Here is an 18,591-nt window from a genome sequence, read left to right as displayed (position 1 = left end):
GTCGCCGCCGCCGCCCCTCATGGGCGGGGCGCGGAGGGAGGGAAAGACGGCATCGCGATGCTTGATGGGAGGAGTAGTCCTCGAAGCAGCTGCATGAGGGCAGTCTCGACGTCTGCAGGACTGCGACTCCCAGGGTGCCCCGCAGCGGCGGCCTTCCTGCTGCTGTGAATATGTATCAGAATGTTAATGACGAGCCGCTGCTAAATTTGGTCAAAGGAGTCACTTCGGCAGAGCGTGCTGTGGGAGCGGCGGTCGGGCTGGATCGGGCTGGGCCGGACACGGCTGGGCTGGGCCGGAGCGCGCTGTGCTGACGAGCCGAGCAGGGGGCTGCGCTCCGCGCGTCTCCGCCGCCACCACCTCCACTTCTCGGAGTTTCGAAAGGCGCGGAGGGAAAACGAGAGGAAAAAAAAAAAAAAAAAAAGACATAAATAAAGCTGCCCGGACCGTACCGTATTTTTTAATCTTTCTCGCTCTTTTAAATTTTTTTATTTAATTAAAAAAAAAGGCGGTCAAGCAGCACTAGCGGGGGAGATGCGGTGCGGGCGGTAGCAGCGAGGACCGGACCGCCGCACAAAAGGGCACCGCACGCACCCCCGCCGCAGCAGCGGAGCAGCCGCCCGAGCGCCGCAGCCACCGACCCCGCCGCCACCGACCCCGCCGGCGCTCCGCGCCCCGCTCTGCCAGGCGCCGGGAGAGCCGCCGGCAGCAGCAGCAGTAAAAGTTTTCAGGAGGAGAGGAAAACTGCCGGCGGGGGGAATCTCCGGTGGAGCGCGCGCCGGCGCCGGCAGAGGGGCTTTCCCCGCCCTCCTCCACCTCGCCCTCCGCCGCACGGGGCTCGCAGCCCGCCGGAGCCCGTGGAGCGGCGGCGGAGCTTGAGAGAACCGGCCGGCGTCGCCCGCTGACCGCCCCCGGGGGATGTGGCAGCGGCCCCCGAGCGTCGCGGACGCCGCCGCCGTCGCGCCTCGCTGCTGCCGGCGGTGCCCCGCCAGCCCTGGGGCGGCGGGGCCGGGGCGTCCCTGCCTGCCGTCTCCGCCGCCGCGCCTGCAGCCCTGATCCCCGCCGCTCCGGCCGCCAGCGCCCCCCGAAGCGGTGTGGATGATCCGCGACCTGAGCAAGATGTACCCGCAGACCCGGCATCCGGTGAGTGGCGGCGGCGGCCCCGCGGGCAGCGCTCCGGCGCGGGCACCGCGGAGTTGTAGCCATTTTCTTATTGTTGTCCGCCGCGCCGCCGCCGCCTCCCCAGGTCGGGGCTGGCTTGTTTGAGTTGCCCTCGCCCGGTGCGCGGCGGTCCCGGCGCCAGCCCCGCGTCCCGCGGCTGCGGCCGGTGCGGAGGGTCCGAGCAGGCGCCTCTTCCAGCGGCGGTCCCGCACCGCCGGTGGACACGTCGGCGCAGCATCTCGGGGCGCTTGGGGCATCGCTCCTCCGCCCGGGGACGAGCGGGGAGCTAGGGAGCTGCGCCTCGGCGGAGGCGCGGGGCGAGGGCCACGGCGGCGGGCGGGAGGTGGTGACCGGGTGAGAGAGGGCGATTAAAAGACCTGCTGTTCCTTGCTTGCAGGCTCCTCACCAGCCAGCTCAGCCCTTTAAATTCACCATTTCAGAATCCTGCGATCGGATTAAGGAGGAGTTTCAGTTTTTGCAGGCTCAGTACCACAGGTAAAACCGCCTACTTTCCCCGAGCGGTCTTGGTCTTCCCTCTCGCCCTTTCCAGCGCCGCGCCCGGGGAGGCGGCGGGGCGGGGGCGCTGGACCCCTGGCGGACCCACCCCAGACCGGCGCTCCTCGCCAGCTCCTGCACATCCTGCTCCGCTCCAGGCCCTGGGGAAGAGGGGCTCCCGTGGGCCCCGAGCCTAGCCGTGCCAGCGGATTTTCTTGTCTTACTCGCCTTCCCTTTTCGGTTGTATTTTTTTTTTAAATTTATTTTTTTTTTAAATTTTCATTTGTTTCTTTTGGTCTTTTTGTTTACTTTTGGGTGCGGAGTGGGGGAGGGCGGGTGTTGATAGAAAAATATGTATCTGGTTGGGCTTGTCCTCTGCTTTTCTTCGAAATGCCTCTCAGGATAGGCATCTTGTCTTGCTTGGCTCGGCCCCCTCGCGCCTTTCATTGACATGTCAAGTGCTGATAACCTGGAAGTGAGGCGGCGAGCTATTTCATTATCCTTAGGTGGAACAGAGCTGTGTCCTCAAAGTGACAACTGACTTCTGGCAGGATTGTTTAGGCGGCTTCTGAAAACAAAATAAGCACTGGAGGTGTTAGTATTTACCACGGTATTCATTAAATTACGTGCAATATTTTACTTGCAGTTCTGTCATCAGTAATAGCAAAGAGCAAAAATTCTAATCCACAAGTTTTTCTTCTTGAAGTGGTAATGTGCATTTGGTTCTTCTGTGGGTCGAGTAGAAGAAAAAGTGTTTCTAAAACACCTAAATAAAAACTCTGAAACTCAAATTACATTTTTGTTAGTAGCTTCTCAACCTTGGCTGTTAAAGATATGTACCGCTGTGTGCTTCTTCTGTGAACCAGTGTTGGTGTTTAGTTTTTTGTCAGAAAAATAATTTTCTGTGTATACCACATGTGTGTATGCAGTTCTTTTAGGAGATGGAGATATTACATAGTATCCCTTGAAAATGGAAAAGTGTAAAACTCCTTCCTAAACTCCCAAGCTAGGGCTGGAATACACATTTATATTTGGGTAGTGGAGAAATGTTTGAAAAGGGGAGCAGCTGGTGCTCAGGAGAATGTCACTTTAGTGTTATGAAGCAGCCATGATTTTTTCTTTTTGTCTCTTGAACAGTTTAAAGCTAGAATGTGAAAAACTGGCCAGTGAGAAGACAGAGATGCAGCGACATTATGTCATGGTAAGCGAGCTGCATAACAAATTCAAAATGTCTATTAGCCTGGTATACTGAGACTGACATACATTTGGATTGCTGGAGGCGAACAGTAAGATTGTAGTAGCGCTGCTGTTGTTGAGGTTGCGTTAGTGCTTCTATTATAAATCAGTAGTTTCTGGGGTCTTTCAACTTGTTTGCAGCAGTCAGTATCTGTGTAAAACTGGCTTTTTAACCTTTTAAGCAATTGACGATGTTTCTTTCAAATGCTAGCAAATCACTTAGCCCTTTCAAGCTGTGTGCAACTTCAGTAGTGTACCTGGGGATGATGTTTTCACTTTCTCCGCTTTTGCTGACTTGTCCCAATGGTCATATCTCTGTAAAACGGTTTGGGATAGTATTATTTTCTGTGATGGGAGTAAGACAAAATTGTACATAAGCACATGCAAATCCAAAGCCTACTTCCTAGAAGAACTACTGTTCTTCGGCAGCTGAATCATTATTTCATTAAACTGAGATTGTCAGGGATCTCAGCTGTGAAAGGGATTTCCTCAGTTGTTGTGGTCTGCCTGGTTAAATAATACACATAGAAAGACATCTCTAAATAGATAATTGTGTGATAGATCGTGATAACTCTAGAGGAGCTCTTGCTATCTCTTCTTTTATACATCTCTGAAGGATTAGCTGTTTTCCATATGCACGTGACAAGTAATACTCTTGTATGCACAAAAAGAGTAAATAACATTGAAAAAAATCTTAGCACAAAAATTGTAAGGCTCGCAAGTTGTCATTTTAATGCCTGATATGCCTAAGTCTTTCTTGGAGATTGTTTGGTATTAACATTACACACTGTGTAGAGTTCCCTGCAGTACTTGGGCACAGCAGGACGTACTTAGATTGGTGTGTCTGCTCTGAGCCTAAATTTCTGTGGTCTTTCCTTTTTTTTTATTCCTGCAATTTAATTACAGGATTTTTTTTTTTTTTTAATTTAAAATATTGAATAATTGACCTGCTAGTCGCTGCTGATGTATATGTTTATGTGCTTGAAGCACTTTGGGTGTTATTTTGGCATGTTTTATGCATGCTAGTGAATAGAATCTTGATAATTTCTTCTTCTAATCCTAGACTCTGCCTGTAATTTTTTTTTTTTTTTTTTTTTTTTCTGTTGTTGTTGTTGTTGTTGTCTTGTTTTATAGCTGTTCTTTGTGAATATAGATAAATCAAAAAACCCAGTTTATTCTGAAATGTGCTCTTTGCAATTCCAGGAACTATTCAAGGCAAATAAATGTGTGTGGGTCTGTGTGTCTTTGTATGGATGATGTTTCAATCAAAGTAAATTTCAAAATAATTTTCACAATTGCAAGGTCTAATAGAGTAATTTTCTTTTTTCTTAGTATTACGAGATGTCCTATGGGCTGAATATAGAGATGCATAAACAGGTAGGTAGATAATTTGTTTTGTTGTAAGAATGGTCTGTGTAATTTCTCTCATTAATCTGAAAACTTGTATTCTGTGTGACTTGCCTTCATTGCATGCTTGAGTGCATCAGAAATTTTTTTTTCTTCATTTGGCCCTGAATCTTCTGTCTCATGTTTGTTATGCGGACTCTTTGTAGGTTACGGTCTTGTCTGCCAATTGTGCATTATTCGCTTGACATTCCACATGCTATTTTCACAACATGCAGGCACTCCTATACTTCACAGGGAGAGTGTCTGTGAGTATGGATGGGTTTGTGGGATGTATCTTCCTTTCTGTCTGGTCTCAAACTTTTGGGGTTTACTTTTTGGGATGCTAGCTACATCATGAATGTGTATTAGGAAAAGGAGTGTGTGGAAGAAATGGGGTTTTTTGGTTAACCTGGGCTGATTGCAGCTGGAGCTACAAATGCAGTTAATGTTACAGCCTGTTTACTTGGACTTCTGTCCAGAGCCAATGTGTTACCGTCTCAAACACAAAGGAATAAATGAGCTTTCTGTGATGGTGTAAACATAGAATCATGAAATGGTTTGGGTTGGAGAGGCACTTAAATATTGTGTGGTTCCACCCTACCTTGCCATGGGCAGGGAACCTTTCACTAGATCAGGCTACTCAAAGCCCTATCCAGCCTGGCCTTGAACATTGCCAGGGATGGGGCATCCTCAGCCTCTCTGTTCCAGTGCTTCTCCATCCTCACAGTAAAGATTTTATCATAATATCTAAACTAAACCTGCCACGTTTTCAGTTTAGGGCCATTTTCCTTTGTCCTGTCATTACATGCTCTTGTTAAAGGCCCTTTACAGATCTCTCATAGTTCTGCTCTAGATGCTGGAGGACTGCTATCGGTTCTGTGCCTTGAACTCTAGTACTTAGGCTACGATTAGCAAGAGATTAGTCAGCTAGAGGATGCTAGTGTAAATTAGAGTTTCTTATTTGATAATGCCTATTTTTTAACCTTCTCTAGAAGAGAATGAATTAAACATCTGACCTCTTTTCCAGTGAGGGAGCTTCCTGTGTAGCGGAGTTTAATACTGACAACTCATTTTAGCAAATGGTTGAGTAATTCGCCAGCACTGCTGGGGAGTGTAAACTGCAGAAATAAAGAAAGTATTGGATGGGAGAAGAAAGATCACCTGAAAATTAGTTTTTATGCACTTCTGTTCAAAGTTAGGGATTTGGAACTTCTCTGGGTTTGGAACTAGGATTTTTTTTAATCTTGTTGACAGCAGTCATAAACTCAAAAGTGTTTTCATGTTATTTATTACATTTTGTATTCCATTAGCATCTCAATGCCACAGGACCAATCAGGGCCATTTTTGCTAGATGGCAGACATACGGAGACACTGGGATTTCCCGCCTCAAAGCATTTTGCATCTACAATCAAACTTATGAAACCTTGTACATAAAAATTATTTTGCAGACACATGTAGATATTTTGAATTCTCCTATGGGTCCTTCTCACAGGTACCATAAAACTCACCAAATGCATTTAACAAATGGCTGACAGAAAAAGGCAGCGATTTCAGCAAATCAGAGTGTATGCGCATGCTGACTCTCTGGACCTGATCCTTGTCCTGTGTGCTGGTGGAAAGATTGATCACTGACTCTAAGAGGTGTTGGTCTGTTCTCAAGTGAATATCCAGATTGTTTCAGGTCCCATTAGAGTAAAACCAAAACCAAAATAAAACCAAACAAACCCTTAATCACTAAAGCTGTAGATATGGAAACAATTCACAAGACCAGAGTCTTTACAGGCCACCTACGTAGCAAATTCTTACGGGCGTTTGAAAGCAAGCATTGCAGTCAGACTTGTTTATATTTCTAGATACCCTGTTTTTACAGCAGTACTTTAGACCTACGCTAACTGCACAAAATTCTTTGCAACAAAATCAGCTTGCAAGTGCAAGTGTGTCATAAAATTGTATTAAGGTAAAAAATCAACAGCAAAAGACTTGTAATTTCTAAATGCTTTACTTCAGAACTTTTGTACTTTTATGGTGATGGAGTCATCACTGATACTCTGCAGAAATCAGATACTTAGTGACAACTAAGTGTGGGGATTACAAAAGACTGGGTTTTAATTGAACATCTTTTTCCATCACCATTCAGTCTATTCAAGTTTTAAGTATTGTACTCTCATGCAAAATGCTTAAATATTTTGTCAGACAATGAATCAAATTAGTTGCGGCTAAGAAACTCGTTCACTCTCTTTCTTAAATCTGATATCAATTTCCTGTCTTTCATAGGTCTTTTCTGTTGACACAGTGTTGTATTTTTCCTGTCTTCTCTTGCCTCAGCAAATGCAAAATATTATCATTTTCCATTATGATCAGAGTACTGTGGTCCAATTTGGTATTTCTATAGATGGCATTGTTTGCTTAATTCAATGTGTGCAAAGCTTTTTTAGTCTACCACCTTAAATTCCCTTTTCCTCCTCTCCCAATTTTGAATTTCACTCAGCTGAAATTGAGCGATTCACTCTTTTTTATTTTCCTTCTCTTGCCCCCCCAGCTTTCTAAATGCAATCATATAAAAAATCCTGAGGGTGGTTTATCACATTATGAAATACAGACAGCCCTGCAAACCACCTACTTATTATATTTTCTTTCTTTTTTTCACTTCAGCACAGAGGCATATCTGTCTTTATTTGTTTTTCTGGGCAGGCAGCCTTGGTTCCTCTCAGGTTCTTTTCCAGATGTACTCAATGGATGCCCTTGTAATGGAAAGCAGGCAATAATGCGGTGAAGTTGCCCTTCGGCGTAATTGGGCCTAGTTCTCAAGATCAGGTTAGGCTCATTCACTTATTAGATTTGCGTCTCAAAGGGTTCAAGAGCAGGACTCCCTAGAGTCCTTGGAAGTACCCTAGTAATTGGTGGCCCTGATATTTGAAACCTTTGTGTATTTTTCTGTTAAAGCTTCTGTTCTTCTTGGCTGCTTCCAGCCACAGAGTATTTATTTTTAGAGAAATTTTTCACTAGAACAGAAAATGATGTGTGATAGAGTCATGACTCTGTGACTTAGCAAATTGATAAAAGGATAAACGTGCAGAAAGCAGCGGTAGTGAGTGTGCCTGTGTGGCTGGGGGCAGAGAGGGGGGAAGAGCATCTCTTTTCCCACCCCTTATGTGATGCTCATCATCAGTCATCCTGTGTTGATTTTGATAGAAGACTATTAAAGTGAAACCTATGGGGAATTTGTCATTCTGAAAGGAAAGCTAATGTAATTAGTACCAATTAAAGTACATTTAGTAAATTGGATTTAATCTTAATTAAGCCTGCATAATGTTGCCAATTTTTAACAATTATGTTTGAGAACATAATTAATTTAAATTTTGGTAACTGAGTAAATAGCATTAGACTGGTAGAATTAGTAATTTGTATTTTTTTAAAGACAAGTGTAGGGTATGTTGTCACATGTGATGTTATAGCTTAATATACTAAGCTGATTTTTGATATTCTATATTTGGTTCAATACGGCTTCAAAATGGGCATGTTCCGGAAAAAAAAGATATTGCATTAGGAATTCCGGATTGCATAATAAGCAGATATGTCCCTACAATTTTAAATTTTAATATTAGCATACGCTTGAGTGTGGTCTAAAGATGCCCATTTCTTACTAAGTTGCTTTTCTTAAACATTTTTAAGAGGCTCAGCTGATAGTTTATGAATGAATAGTTAATTCACTGGTCTGTGTTTCTAACATACTGTTGGTACTTGGAAGTGGTCATTGGTTTAATTTCGAAAATTAGACTGTTTTAATGTTGTGGTAAACAGTTTATTTAAATTGCTGTAATCAAACACGCTTGCTGAATGTTTAAGTGAGAATTGTAATTATTGATTAAAATAAGTGTCTGTATTTGGCTACAGACAAGAGATTTGTGAATGGGACTAATGGAAAGTATAAATAAGATACGGCATTAATTTTTTATTTTATGTTTCTTTGGAGGTGTCAATGCATAAATTCTTTTTCACACTTTTTGCCTAGACTATCATCTTTAAACTAATGTGCTACGGTATTGAATTTCAGCATTGTTGGAAGAAAAATTTAGGTCTTTTAAGAAGTTGGGTATTAAAAAATAAATGAAATCGCTTTTTAAGATCAGGAAAAAAAATCAGTCTGATCCATGTAAATTTTATTACAAGACTTGGGCAGCAACCATTTGAGTGCTGCTAAAATATTAATTGGATAGAAATGAAAGGGTTCTGCTAGCTGATAGGATATCATAATCGTAGCTGCAGTAGTCGATGGTAAATGATGATAAATGGCATTAGGAACCTTTTAGCAAGCTGTAATAACTATGAGGAGGGAAGCAGTATGGATTTGCATTATATCTGATACCCTCTAGTACCAAGTGGATTGCCAATACTGCTTGTTTAGCATTTTCTAAGGGCAATAGGATATTGATTTCTGTCTTACAAGGAATAGCTCTATTTTCACCATTGAAAAGTATTGCAGGTTGTTAAGAAGAAATTGACTTGAAGAGGCCTGACTGCTGCCCATCATGGAGCAAATAAAGCAAAACTGCCGAAGCATGGTGGAGCAGCGAGATGGGGCCCTCAGCAATTTGTTGCTATTAATTTACCATGCTCGACAGCAAATCAATTGGCATCTACTTCATCTGCTGTAGAAAATGCTGTCCAGGGCAGAAAAAAGGCCCTGTGTGGTATAGGGAATAGACAGGATTGGCAAAACGGAGGCTACAGTTAATGTGTAAATAAGTGAAATCAAGGCCACTGTTGCCGAGAAAGCTGTTTTTAATTAGATTAGGGCTTTATAGTGAGCTATTTAAGAAAGTAGTATGGAGAGTAAGGGGAGATTTATTGCTGACTGAGTTAATATATGGGCTCTGTGACATCCCAGCCTTTACTCTGCTTGCTTCTTAAGACTTAGTAAATTATCTTCCTACAGGGCTAAACATGGGGATCAATTTGTTTAATTTAGGGCAGAATTTTGACTGTTTTTTCATCTTCAAGGTGATAAAACACTTACATCACAGAGAAATGTTTTTTATATGCTCTACCTGTGCAACAGAAAAATACACTCTTCCCTCTTTATTTTTTGGTGACAACCTGGGCTTGTCATGAAAGCATGTGCATGCATGTGTGGACTTTTTTTTTGACACATTCAGTAGCTGAGTGCATGTTGTCTTGCATTGGAAAAGTAGCTGGAAAGGCAACTAAAATTATACTGGCTGAATTTGTTCTCTGTTGTAAACAGTAGGAAAGATTTAATGGAGATACAGGCAGTGGGTAGTCAGAACTAAACAGAAAAACTTCAAAATAAGAGAGATTAGAAGTGAAATTTTGAAGACTGCAGCTCACACAGTGCTGTTAAGGAGGAAGAGAAAAACAAGTGGCATTTTGATTAAAGTCACAAAATGTAAAAAATAGGCTGTCAAATCAGTTTGACAACTGAGGCTTGTTTGTCCCAGTTTTAGGTTATTTAGCCTCTGAAGCCAGCAGAAAAGCTTAGAAGCTTATGAAAAGTTAGAAAATCTATTATTCTGGAGTTAAACCAGAAACCTTTTACTTGGTAATAACTGCTAAGTTCTGTGACAAGGTTTTGTGCTTTCTTTTCCTCACAGCTGTTAGGCAGCTGTTCTGTGAAGAGGTCCTGGTAATTACTGAGAAGTTTGTTGTTGCTGCTACTCCATGAGTTACTGTTGAAATAACCTTTCCCCTTGAAACTGCGGAATAGCATGCATGAAGACGTGAACTTCCATTTCATCCAGGTTTCGCTGTTCATGAGGAAAGCGTTGTTTTCTCCCATTTGTTTACACAAATTCAGACAGATGCATGAAACATAGGAAGTAGCACAAAACATGCTGAGCAAATGTTTAAATTAAGACATATGCTCTGTTTTGACTGGCAAAAGGCTGTGCTCCACAGTGCTTAAACATAAAAGCATTCTTCTGTCTTTGAAAGATACTAATTACTATGAAGCTGCCGCACTGACTGTATTAGTTTATGGGCTGACTTGCAATTACAGTAGAGGCCAGCAGTGACCCTGTGATCACAGTAACCTAAAAAATCCTTGCATTTTTAATTTTTTTTTTTTTTAAATAAAAGGAGCTTGCAGTAAGGGGGAGTGTTCCAGTGAGAACCCCCAGCCCCTCTGGGGGGGGATTGCCTCTTCTGTAGAGGAGAGGGAAGGCAGAGGGAGAAGGATGATGTGCACCTTTGCAGTGAGAAGCTCCCCTCCTGCCTGGCACCACTGCTCTTTGGGTTGTCCAGTGTGGCTGGAAATATGACACAGGCATAAAGCTCCTTCTGAGCAATCAGGACTTACTGTCCACCAAGAGAGGCAAACTGCGTCACCATTTTGTATATAGGTTTTGCACCATTTTGTGTGGTGAGATTTGCTGTCCTTCTAGGGGCAAAAAAGAAGTGCTGAGGTCATTCAGCAAAAGAAAAAAAATATTAATTAGCAGATAGGTTTCAGAGTGAAGTACTGCTTTGCTGGGATGCCCAGGCTTTACAGCATTTGTGTAAACTTGATCCTGCCCTATTGTGTATGTGCATTGTAGTGCAGGGTTTAGTTATACACTTGCTGATCTCATGACCAGTTTTCCTAGAGGAGCTCTTTCATTGCACAAAATAGACATTAGGCAAGTAGAATTAAGACTGCAGACCTGATTGTAAAGCTGGTTTAAAAGTGTTTGGCTGCTTGTCTCAGTTAAGGAAATAACTTCAAACATAGGGATTCAGGCATATGAAATAATTGCCATTGTAAGTAAGCTCCTTATGATTCTGATTTTTGATTTATGTTACAAAATGCTTACACTGGTCAGTCACACTGAATATCGTAGACTTGGTGCATTTAAAAAAAATTTAACAAGGCTGTTAGACATGGATAATTTGGAGTTATCAATTTGGTCTTGCTTTTTTTCCCTCTTTCTTTTATGGATAATTGTAGTGTCCCGTTTATGGATGTAATAGAGTATTTGGCCTATCAAAAATGTGGGTCAGTTCGTGAATAGTGCAGTTATAATTGTCAAAAAAGTTACCTTTGTGGTCTGCAGATTGTGGACATCTTGTCACTGACTTTCAGAAAACCTGTTTAGCCACAAGGTGCACTGGGAGCAGAACAAAGATGATAATGTGAAATGTGGGCTATATAGACTGATACTTGCATTAACTAGCTGGGGACAAAAGTGTATCTGGGAGACGAACCTATCTATAGTCAAGAAATGCTGTTCTGTCAGAAACTGTTCAAGTTAAAATCTTTATTTATTAAAATATTTATTAAAAGTTATTAAATTTATTAAATATGTATAAATATATAAAATTTAATATAATAGAATATTTATAATATATAATATATAATATAACAATATATTAACTTTATAAAATTTATTAAAATCTTTATTTTAAAATGCAAAAATATGGGTTGGTTCTAAGAATACCTCTTTGTCTTTCTGTTTATATGTATTCTTATAGGTTTTATCTGGGCTCAAGGTAATAGTTTCAGTTCCAGTGGTACCTAGTGGAACATGTCTCTGCCTCTATGGCAGGGGGCGTGGAACTAGATGAACTTTAAGGTCCCTTCTAACCCAGTCTGTTCTCTGATTCTACTTCAAGTACTTCTCTGAATATATTTTCCCTGATAACTGTCTGTCTTAGTGGTGACACAAACTCTGTAGTTCAGTGTTGCAGAAATGGTGTTGGCATAATGTCAACAGCAGATGTCCGTATTTCTTTTGTTTAAATAATAGCTTTTAAATATAACTGAAATATGTCACAAATTATAAATAGAACTCTAAATAGTGATTTCTTGCCTGTATGGATAGGATTTAAGACATAAAAATTACGTTTCTTAGCCCAGGACAGGTACATAATGGTGTTGAACACTGTGGTGTTATGACTAAGACACTTAAATGTGCAAATGTCAGGCAAGTCAAAGTTATAGTCCCCGTAGTAAACTTGAATTAGCCTCTTTATGGTTATGTAGTTGTATGGTATGCTGTATTGCCAGCTCCAAATGTTACATTGTGCCGGTCACTGGAATATCATGAGCTTGGCTAAAAATTAATCATGAGATAAACAAAATAAGTTTAGAGTTCTTTTTATTTCCATTCTGATTTTAAGCTGCCAAACTGTTCATGTTTCATGCTTCTTATATTTCTCTTTTCTTTCTTCCGTAAGTGTGTTTTTTTTTTTTTTTTTTTTTTTTTTTTTTTCTGCAAGGACTAATACATACTAAGTTTCAGGATAAAGCCAATGGAGCTGAGTGTGAGATACAGGTGACAATTTTTTGTCATAATTTCCTGATCTCAGAAAATGCGTGAGGTGTACTCTTCTAAGGAAAAATAGTACCAAACTAAAAATACATTTAAGAATCTTTCTGCAACTGCTTGTTAAGTTTTTGTGTCATAAGGTGGCAGAGATATGGTGGTGACAGTTCTTCATGTCTTAGAAGGGAACAGAGAACATAATTTATAGTGGCGATCTTCTAAGTTGGCCTCTCTTTTGGTCTATTTAAATAGCTTCTCTGCAGAATCTTACACAGCCAGAAGTTTCTGACATTTGCTGCATGAGATTCAAATTCTTCAAAGGAGAAAAACTTCTCACTGTTATGTTTGGGATGTGAAACATCAGCAGTAAGAATATGTGGTTTTCTTTTTTCTTGTGTTTGCTTAAAAAACCTTGGTGGAACAACTCACAATTGAGCAGAAGTAAAAGTTTGTCCCCTTCATGTTATAAAGAATCTTCATAACACTAGGCCCTGCTGCTGGATTTTGTTTGGTATGTATTACATACTGTGTGCGTGTTCTGTGTGATTACTGAGAGCATTTAATTTTTAAAGATGCTATTCTTTCCTCCATCTAAAGTATAGTAAGCCTCTTTTATGTTACTCTGTCTGCTTACGGAAGTGGCTTGGCTGTTTGGAGACTTCGCAGATTAGAAAACCCCCCCTCTTGACCCTGTTCTAGCTTACCCCAGAAAGAGGTGATTGCCCTAGGATTGAGTAGCCAATGATGGAGTAACACCACAGAGAGGGCATGACAAAGCTGCTGCTGAGACATCACCTGCATTTCAATTGCAGGTGTAGCCCATATTATTCAGTTATAGGTGTGCACATATACTAGAGCAGAAGAGTGCTTCGGTGAACAAATGGAATCCTTTCTCCTTGTCTTTTCTGACTTTGAACCCTAAATCAACAAATCAGAGCAAGGCCAATACATGCTTCACAAATACTTAATAAAATATTGTGGTACTTGTAGGCAGTGACAGCAAATGCTTTGAAATTTAACACTGACAAATTTAAAACCAGGAACAACAGCAAAAAGGCGAATGCTGGGTCTGTTGCGTCCTCAAGGCAATTGGTTTCCTCAGAACTCGGGTGCGCTTGGGGTGACAGCAGCAGGCTCCGCTGGGGATGAGGGAGGAGCAGGTAACCTGAAACCCATTGAACTAATTCAGTGGTGAGATCCTTGTAGAGGGTGGGAGAATGCTTGAGTGATGGTGCACAGATCTCAGATTTGGCAAAGTCAGGTTTACAGGATGTTACTGACAGTTGCTCAATGGCTGAAGCTGTCTTACACCATGTTAACTTGATAGTATTGTTTAAAATTATTCATAAGGCAAACTTGAGTGAGCTTTTAGCTGGAGGTTAAAGAAGAGAAAGCATTTTGATCACACTTTTTCTTTCTCAAGTCTCTTTGCTTCTTGGCAGGAGAGGTGGATCTTCATTTTTGCACATTTTATATAATGAGATAGACTTCCAGATAAAAATATTTGGATATCTGGGTAATCGCTCTTTCTCAGTAACTTTTATGTTCTGGTAAACCAATTTCTTCTGTTTATCATGCAATTCAAATGTTACTTTTTAAAATGAGTAGGAAAATAGAGAACTCTTTGAAAAAAGTTATGTTGGATAGCCACTTTTCTCCTTTTCTACCCTTTTCCAGGGATGGTTAAGAAGTTTTCAGCCATTCCTTAATATACAAAATGATTCTTGACTTTTTTTTTAAGACACAGTACTGTTTTCCATACACTTTCCTATTAATAGGTGCAAAAATAGCTAGTGCAGCATAGCCATGGCTTGGGGTAGGGAGCACACTTGACTGACAGTGCTTGTCCATGTGTTTTCACCTGGCTGCCTTGAGAGATCCTGTATTGGGTTGGAAGTGGACAAGCCGTCATCTTGCTATTTGGCAGCCAAGAAGCAAGTATGGACTCCAGTCCATGGCAGCATGGACTCTGTGTGGGTGTTTGAGCCCAGCAGCTGAGCCAAACTGTGTTGTGGTTTTGGTTAAGAGGGATGTGGATCTTCACTAGATTTTTATGGCGGCTGCAGGAGGCAAAAGTTAGGTACTCGACCTTCATGAAGCACCATGGATCTGCAGAGAAAAGTCAGTGTTGCTGTTTCTTCTGTTTCCTGCTCTAGATACCTGCTAATGCTTGTCCAGGGACTTGCTTGCCTCAGATCTGGGGAAGAGACCATTATTAATGTAAGGCATGTGACAAATTACTGACAGCAAGTTTGTGAGCTCTGCAGCCCTTTGCAAAAGTGTTGTAACATTTCTGTGTCTCTGCCTCTCACTGTAATGGTGGTGATATGTACCTGATGGGGCATGATCCAAGATTTAGTTAGATAACATTCATTATCAGATGAGAGATTCTAGGGAATTTCTGAATATTGAATGAGTATGTGTTTGCAGTGGAAGGAAGAGGACTCTTTCCAAACGCATGTTCTCTGTGTAACAAGGTCCAGCAGTGCCATAACTGCTATAGAGTTTCCTTTGTCCTTATGCTTCAGAGGTTACCAGGAGATATAACACCACTGATACTTGAGCTGTCCCCCTGTCTGCTATTCTCTTAATTGTATTTGGAGATAGAAGTTGGAAATAGTGGAGCCAGGTCTTGTGATAACATTTGGAGAAGGAAAGAAAAGAGAGTAAGGCCAAGCCTGGCTGAAACACTTAACACTTTTCCATTTCAGGGAGAAGGCAAAGAAAAAGGCATGTTTGGAGGAAACCGTTTAATTGGTTTTCTTCTCACATCTGCTTCCCTGCAGTACCATTCACTCTGAGAATGGTATGAGAACCATCCAATTTCTTAGTGCCCTCTGAAAGATGGCACTATGCTGATGTGTAAAAGAGAGTCAGCTACAAAACCACTGATGTCAGGTTTCTGTAATTTTGTAGAGCATGTGACTACATACAAAGTAGATGCCTCTTCTTGAAATACACATCCAATGTCTTGAAAGCACAATGTTTGAAAGACTCTGAGGGCATAAAACATGCTCCTTGTATGCTTGTGTCAGTGTGTTAACAAAGGATAGATTGTTATTCTTATACTCGATTTGACCAGTAGACTTTCTGTCCTAATTACAGAGGGCTGTTGCAGTCTGAACGTGTTGCTTATTTATAGTTTTTATCAGTACATCCTAATTTCAGGTGGCAAGATGTATGTTTTCTTTTTGTCTCGTCCTAAACAGTATTTACAACAACAGCAAAATCGAGCATTGATGAGGCTTTCCTGCTTATTTACTGTATTAAAGAAATATCCGTGGCAGCTTCATCCAAATGTCAAAGGACTTTTTATGTTAGAATTACTTTTTATGTATTTATTCTTGAAAAGTAAATTGTACAAGTTCTTGGTTTAATTAATTCAAGAATGATACCCTGCTTCCTTTGCATCTCTCTGCTTTCATTTTCTTGTAGAGGTGGAAGACAAAGCTGATTATGTGTCTTGAATGTGAAGAACATAAATAGAACATTTTCCATTGGTATCTACAAGGCAGTTAGTTTTCTTACCCCCACAAAGGTCCCTGGTTTATCTCTACAGACTAGTGACACCAAAAAATGCATCCTTTTTCAGTTGTCAGCAGCATAAAAAAAAGTCTTACAATCGGGTGCCTGTGACATCCTGGAAATTTCTGGGGCATGGTTTCTTTCTGACATTTTTTCTAAACCCACAATCTACCAAGGATGAAAATTGTTCTTGTTCTTAGGTTTGATCATGTATATAGAGATGTAAAAAGCAACAACTCCATAAGACTGTACAAGAAGAGGGTTCCCATGAGCATACATGTGGTTGCTTTTTTCTTTCTGAGGTTGGAGATTTCTGTTTGAGGATGGGTTTTCTAGCATGTATACAAGATGTTTTTGAAACTGACATTAGCAGCCTTGCTTTTAAAGCAATTTAGGTGAACCTAAAGAACCTTCTTCCATGGAAAGACATAAAATTTTTCTTTGCAGATACAAATGTCTAGCTTCTTTGCATATGCAACATTTTTTTCAAATATTCTTTCAGTCAAATGGACATAAAGGCCTTATGAATGTAGGGAATTGTATTTCGTCCTTTGTTTAGTTGCTGTTAGCTCTCTCTTTGTGCTTGAAACTCAGAGGTATGTTTTGTCTGGAGCCTTGATTTTTAACATCTCTTTGTGTAGGTGAACAAATCTTGGGATAACCTTAATTTACACATTTTGAAAGAAAAATGCGCCTCTAAGTATGCACTACATTAAGGGTCAAGAGGATTTGTTTTTGTTTTTTTTTTAAGCCTGTGACAGACGTGGAGGACCTGAAAATTTGTAGACACAGGAAGTGCCTCTCTGTATTAATGTAAAGCAAGTCAAAAAGCTCTCAGGTGGAGAGATGCAGCTGCTAGGAGCTTGGAGGGAAGCTAGTGCAAGTTTCTGTACCATACTGTCAAGGGGTTCCCATGAGACCTTGGATAAGCTACTTTGACTACTCTGTGCAGCGAAATGGTAGCAATGCTGTGGGCACTCTTGCACCAGTGGGCTGCAGAATGAGGGTAGACAAATGCTTGATGGATGTGATGTAAGTTAAGGGACTCAGCATGGTACCAAAGAAATGTAGTGCACATGGAGGGTACTTCATAGGGGAATAATGTGTGAATAATGCAGAGATTGTCAGCTCTTGGGGCAACATGGCTGGAGAAGCACTGAGTTGCGGGAGTTGCAGGTATAAGGTTTTTGCAGGGCTGAGTTGTGACCTGTATGACAAAAGAGCTTGATCAAGCCAAAGACTCAGCAGGGTTAGTTGGTAGCTTCAGTGCCCAAGATGGAAACTCCTATGCCCTTCTGGTGACTTCATCACTGTGTCATGCCTAAGTGGAGAGACTAGGGGCTGAAGACTATAGTTAAGGATTTTTCTAGTAATGTGCTGTGGTTTTTAGGATGCAAAGCTACATTTACATAGCTATAAGTAAGGGTAGAAGCCCCATGTGCTTAGGTATTCTAGAAAATCCTGTTGAGTATTTGTCTCTTGCTAGCTTTCTGCAGAATTACCTGTCTAGTCTGCTAAGACATTTTTTAAAATCCCATTATATGTCTTCTGGAGACTTTACTTGTGGCTTTCACTGCTTCAGATCTCTGTCTGGGAAGTGGAAATAATAGTGTTTCCTGAAGCATTGCCCTTACCGCAGGGGATTGTTTGGAGAGCAGTGTGTTAAGAAATGGGAGGTGAGATGTTATTACATGGGAGTCACTTAGAAGTGTCTGTGTTTATCTAATAGGGTAGTATGCTTGGGGCAGACTGCTTTTTCCCAATACAGGTTTGTCCTCCTTTTGTTTCCCGTAAGAACTTTGCTGTCTGCCATCTCAGCTGCAATTCACAGGTTCCTGTAATGTACCTTTCAGAGGTGGTAATGCAGTCAATGCTTTGATTTGTATTGAGGAAGTTGGCCTGTGGTAGTCTATTTTTTCAGCGTATATTCTCCATTTGGACAGTGGGGTAATACTGCCTTTTTAGAGTGGTATTTTTTGGGGAAAACCAGAACAAAATTTCTTACCTTGCAGTAGTATCCATGCCACCTGTGTGCCCAAACCCTTACAATGCATATATAGCTATCATGTAGTGGCTGGAGTGCTGTGAGATCTTAGTTCTCTGGTACAAACAATTACATTGTAAAGTTAGGGAAAATAGGGGGTTTGATACACTTTTCTGTGCTGGGTGGTTTGTGTGGAACCAGGCAGAATTAATCTGAGGAAGGATCTTGGTGCAGCTCTCAAATAGCTAGTTTCCCCAGTCTCTTTTTAACCACGATTGTATTTTTACCTGCCCACTAGACAACGAATTCCTCAAGACTCTCTCTTGATTTATTGTTGCAGAGGTTGAAGGAAGGAAGGCAATGACAATGTGAGATGTCAAAAGATTAGGCAAACCAGCTTCATACTCAATAGTGAGGATCACAGCTTTGAATCATCATCACTCGTCAGTATATGAATACCCTACTTGAGAGAAGCTGCAAATGTAATTGGAGCATAAATGCAAGTTGAACTTTTGAAAAGAAGTACTAATCTAAGGACTCTGTTCA

General features: G+C 41.3%; 1 protein-coding gene across 2 annotated transcripts in view; it reads left to right on the top strand.

The window, feature by feature from the left end:
* The first annotated feature begins 645 nt into the window (after positions 1-645).
* The window catches only part of LOC136374236 (transducin-like enhancer protein 4), a 104,018-nt gene continuing 86,072 nt past the window's right edge, over positions 646-18,591 (top strand). For both annotated transcript variants that reach the window (XM_066339537.1, XM_066339536.1), the window contains exons 1-4: positions 646-1,140; positions 1,556-1,653; positions 2,791-2,854; positions 4,222-4,266. In XM_066339537.1, the coding sequence (XP_066195634.1) occupies positions 1,096-1,140; positions 1,556-1,653; positions 2,791-2,854; positions 4,222-4,266 (252 nt within the window). In that variant the 5' untranslated portion in view covers positions 646-1,095. The remainder of the gene's footprint in view (positions 1,141-1,555; positions 1,654-2,790; positions 2,855-4,221; positions 4,267-18,591) is intronic.

The sequence above is a fragment of the Sylvia atricapilla genome, chromosome Z (assembly GCF_009819655.1).
Source record: "Sylvia atricapilla isolate bSylAtr1 chromosome Z, bSylAtr1.pri, whole genome shotgun sequence".
Classification (NCBI taxonomy): Eukaryota; Metazoa; Chordata; class Aves; order Passeriformes; family Sylviidae; genus Sylvia; species Sylvia atricapilla.
This window is presented reverse-complemented; position numbering and strand designations above follow the sequence as displayed.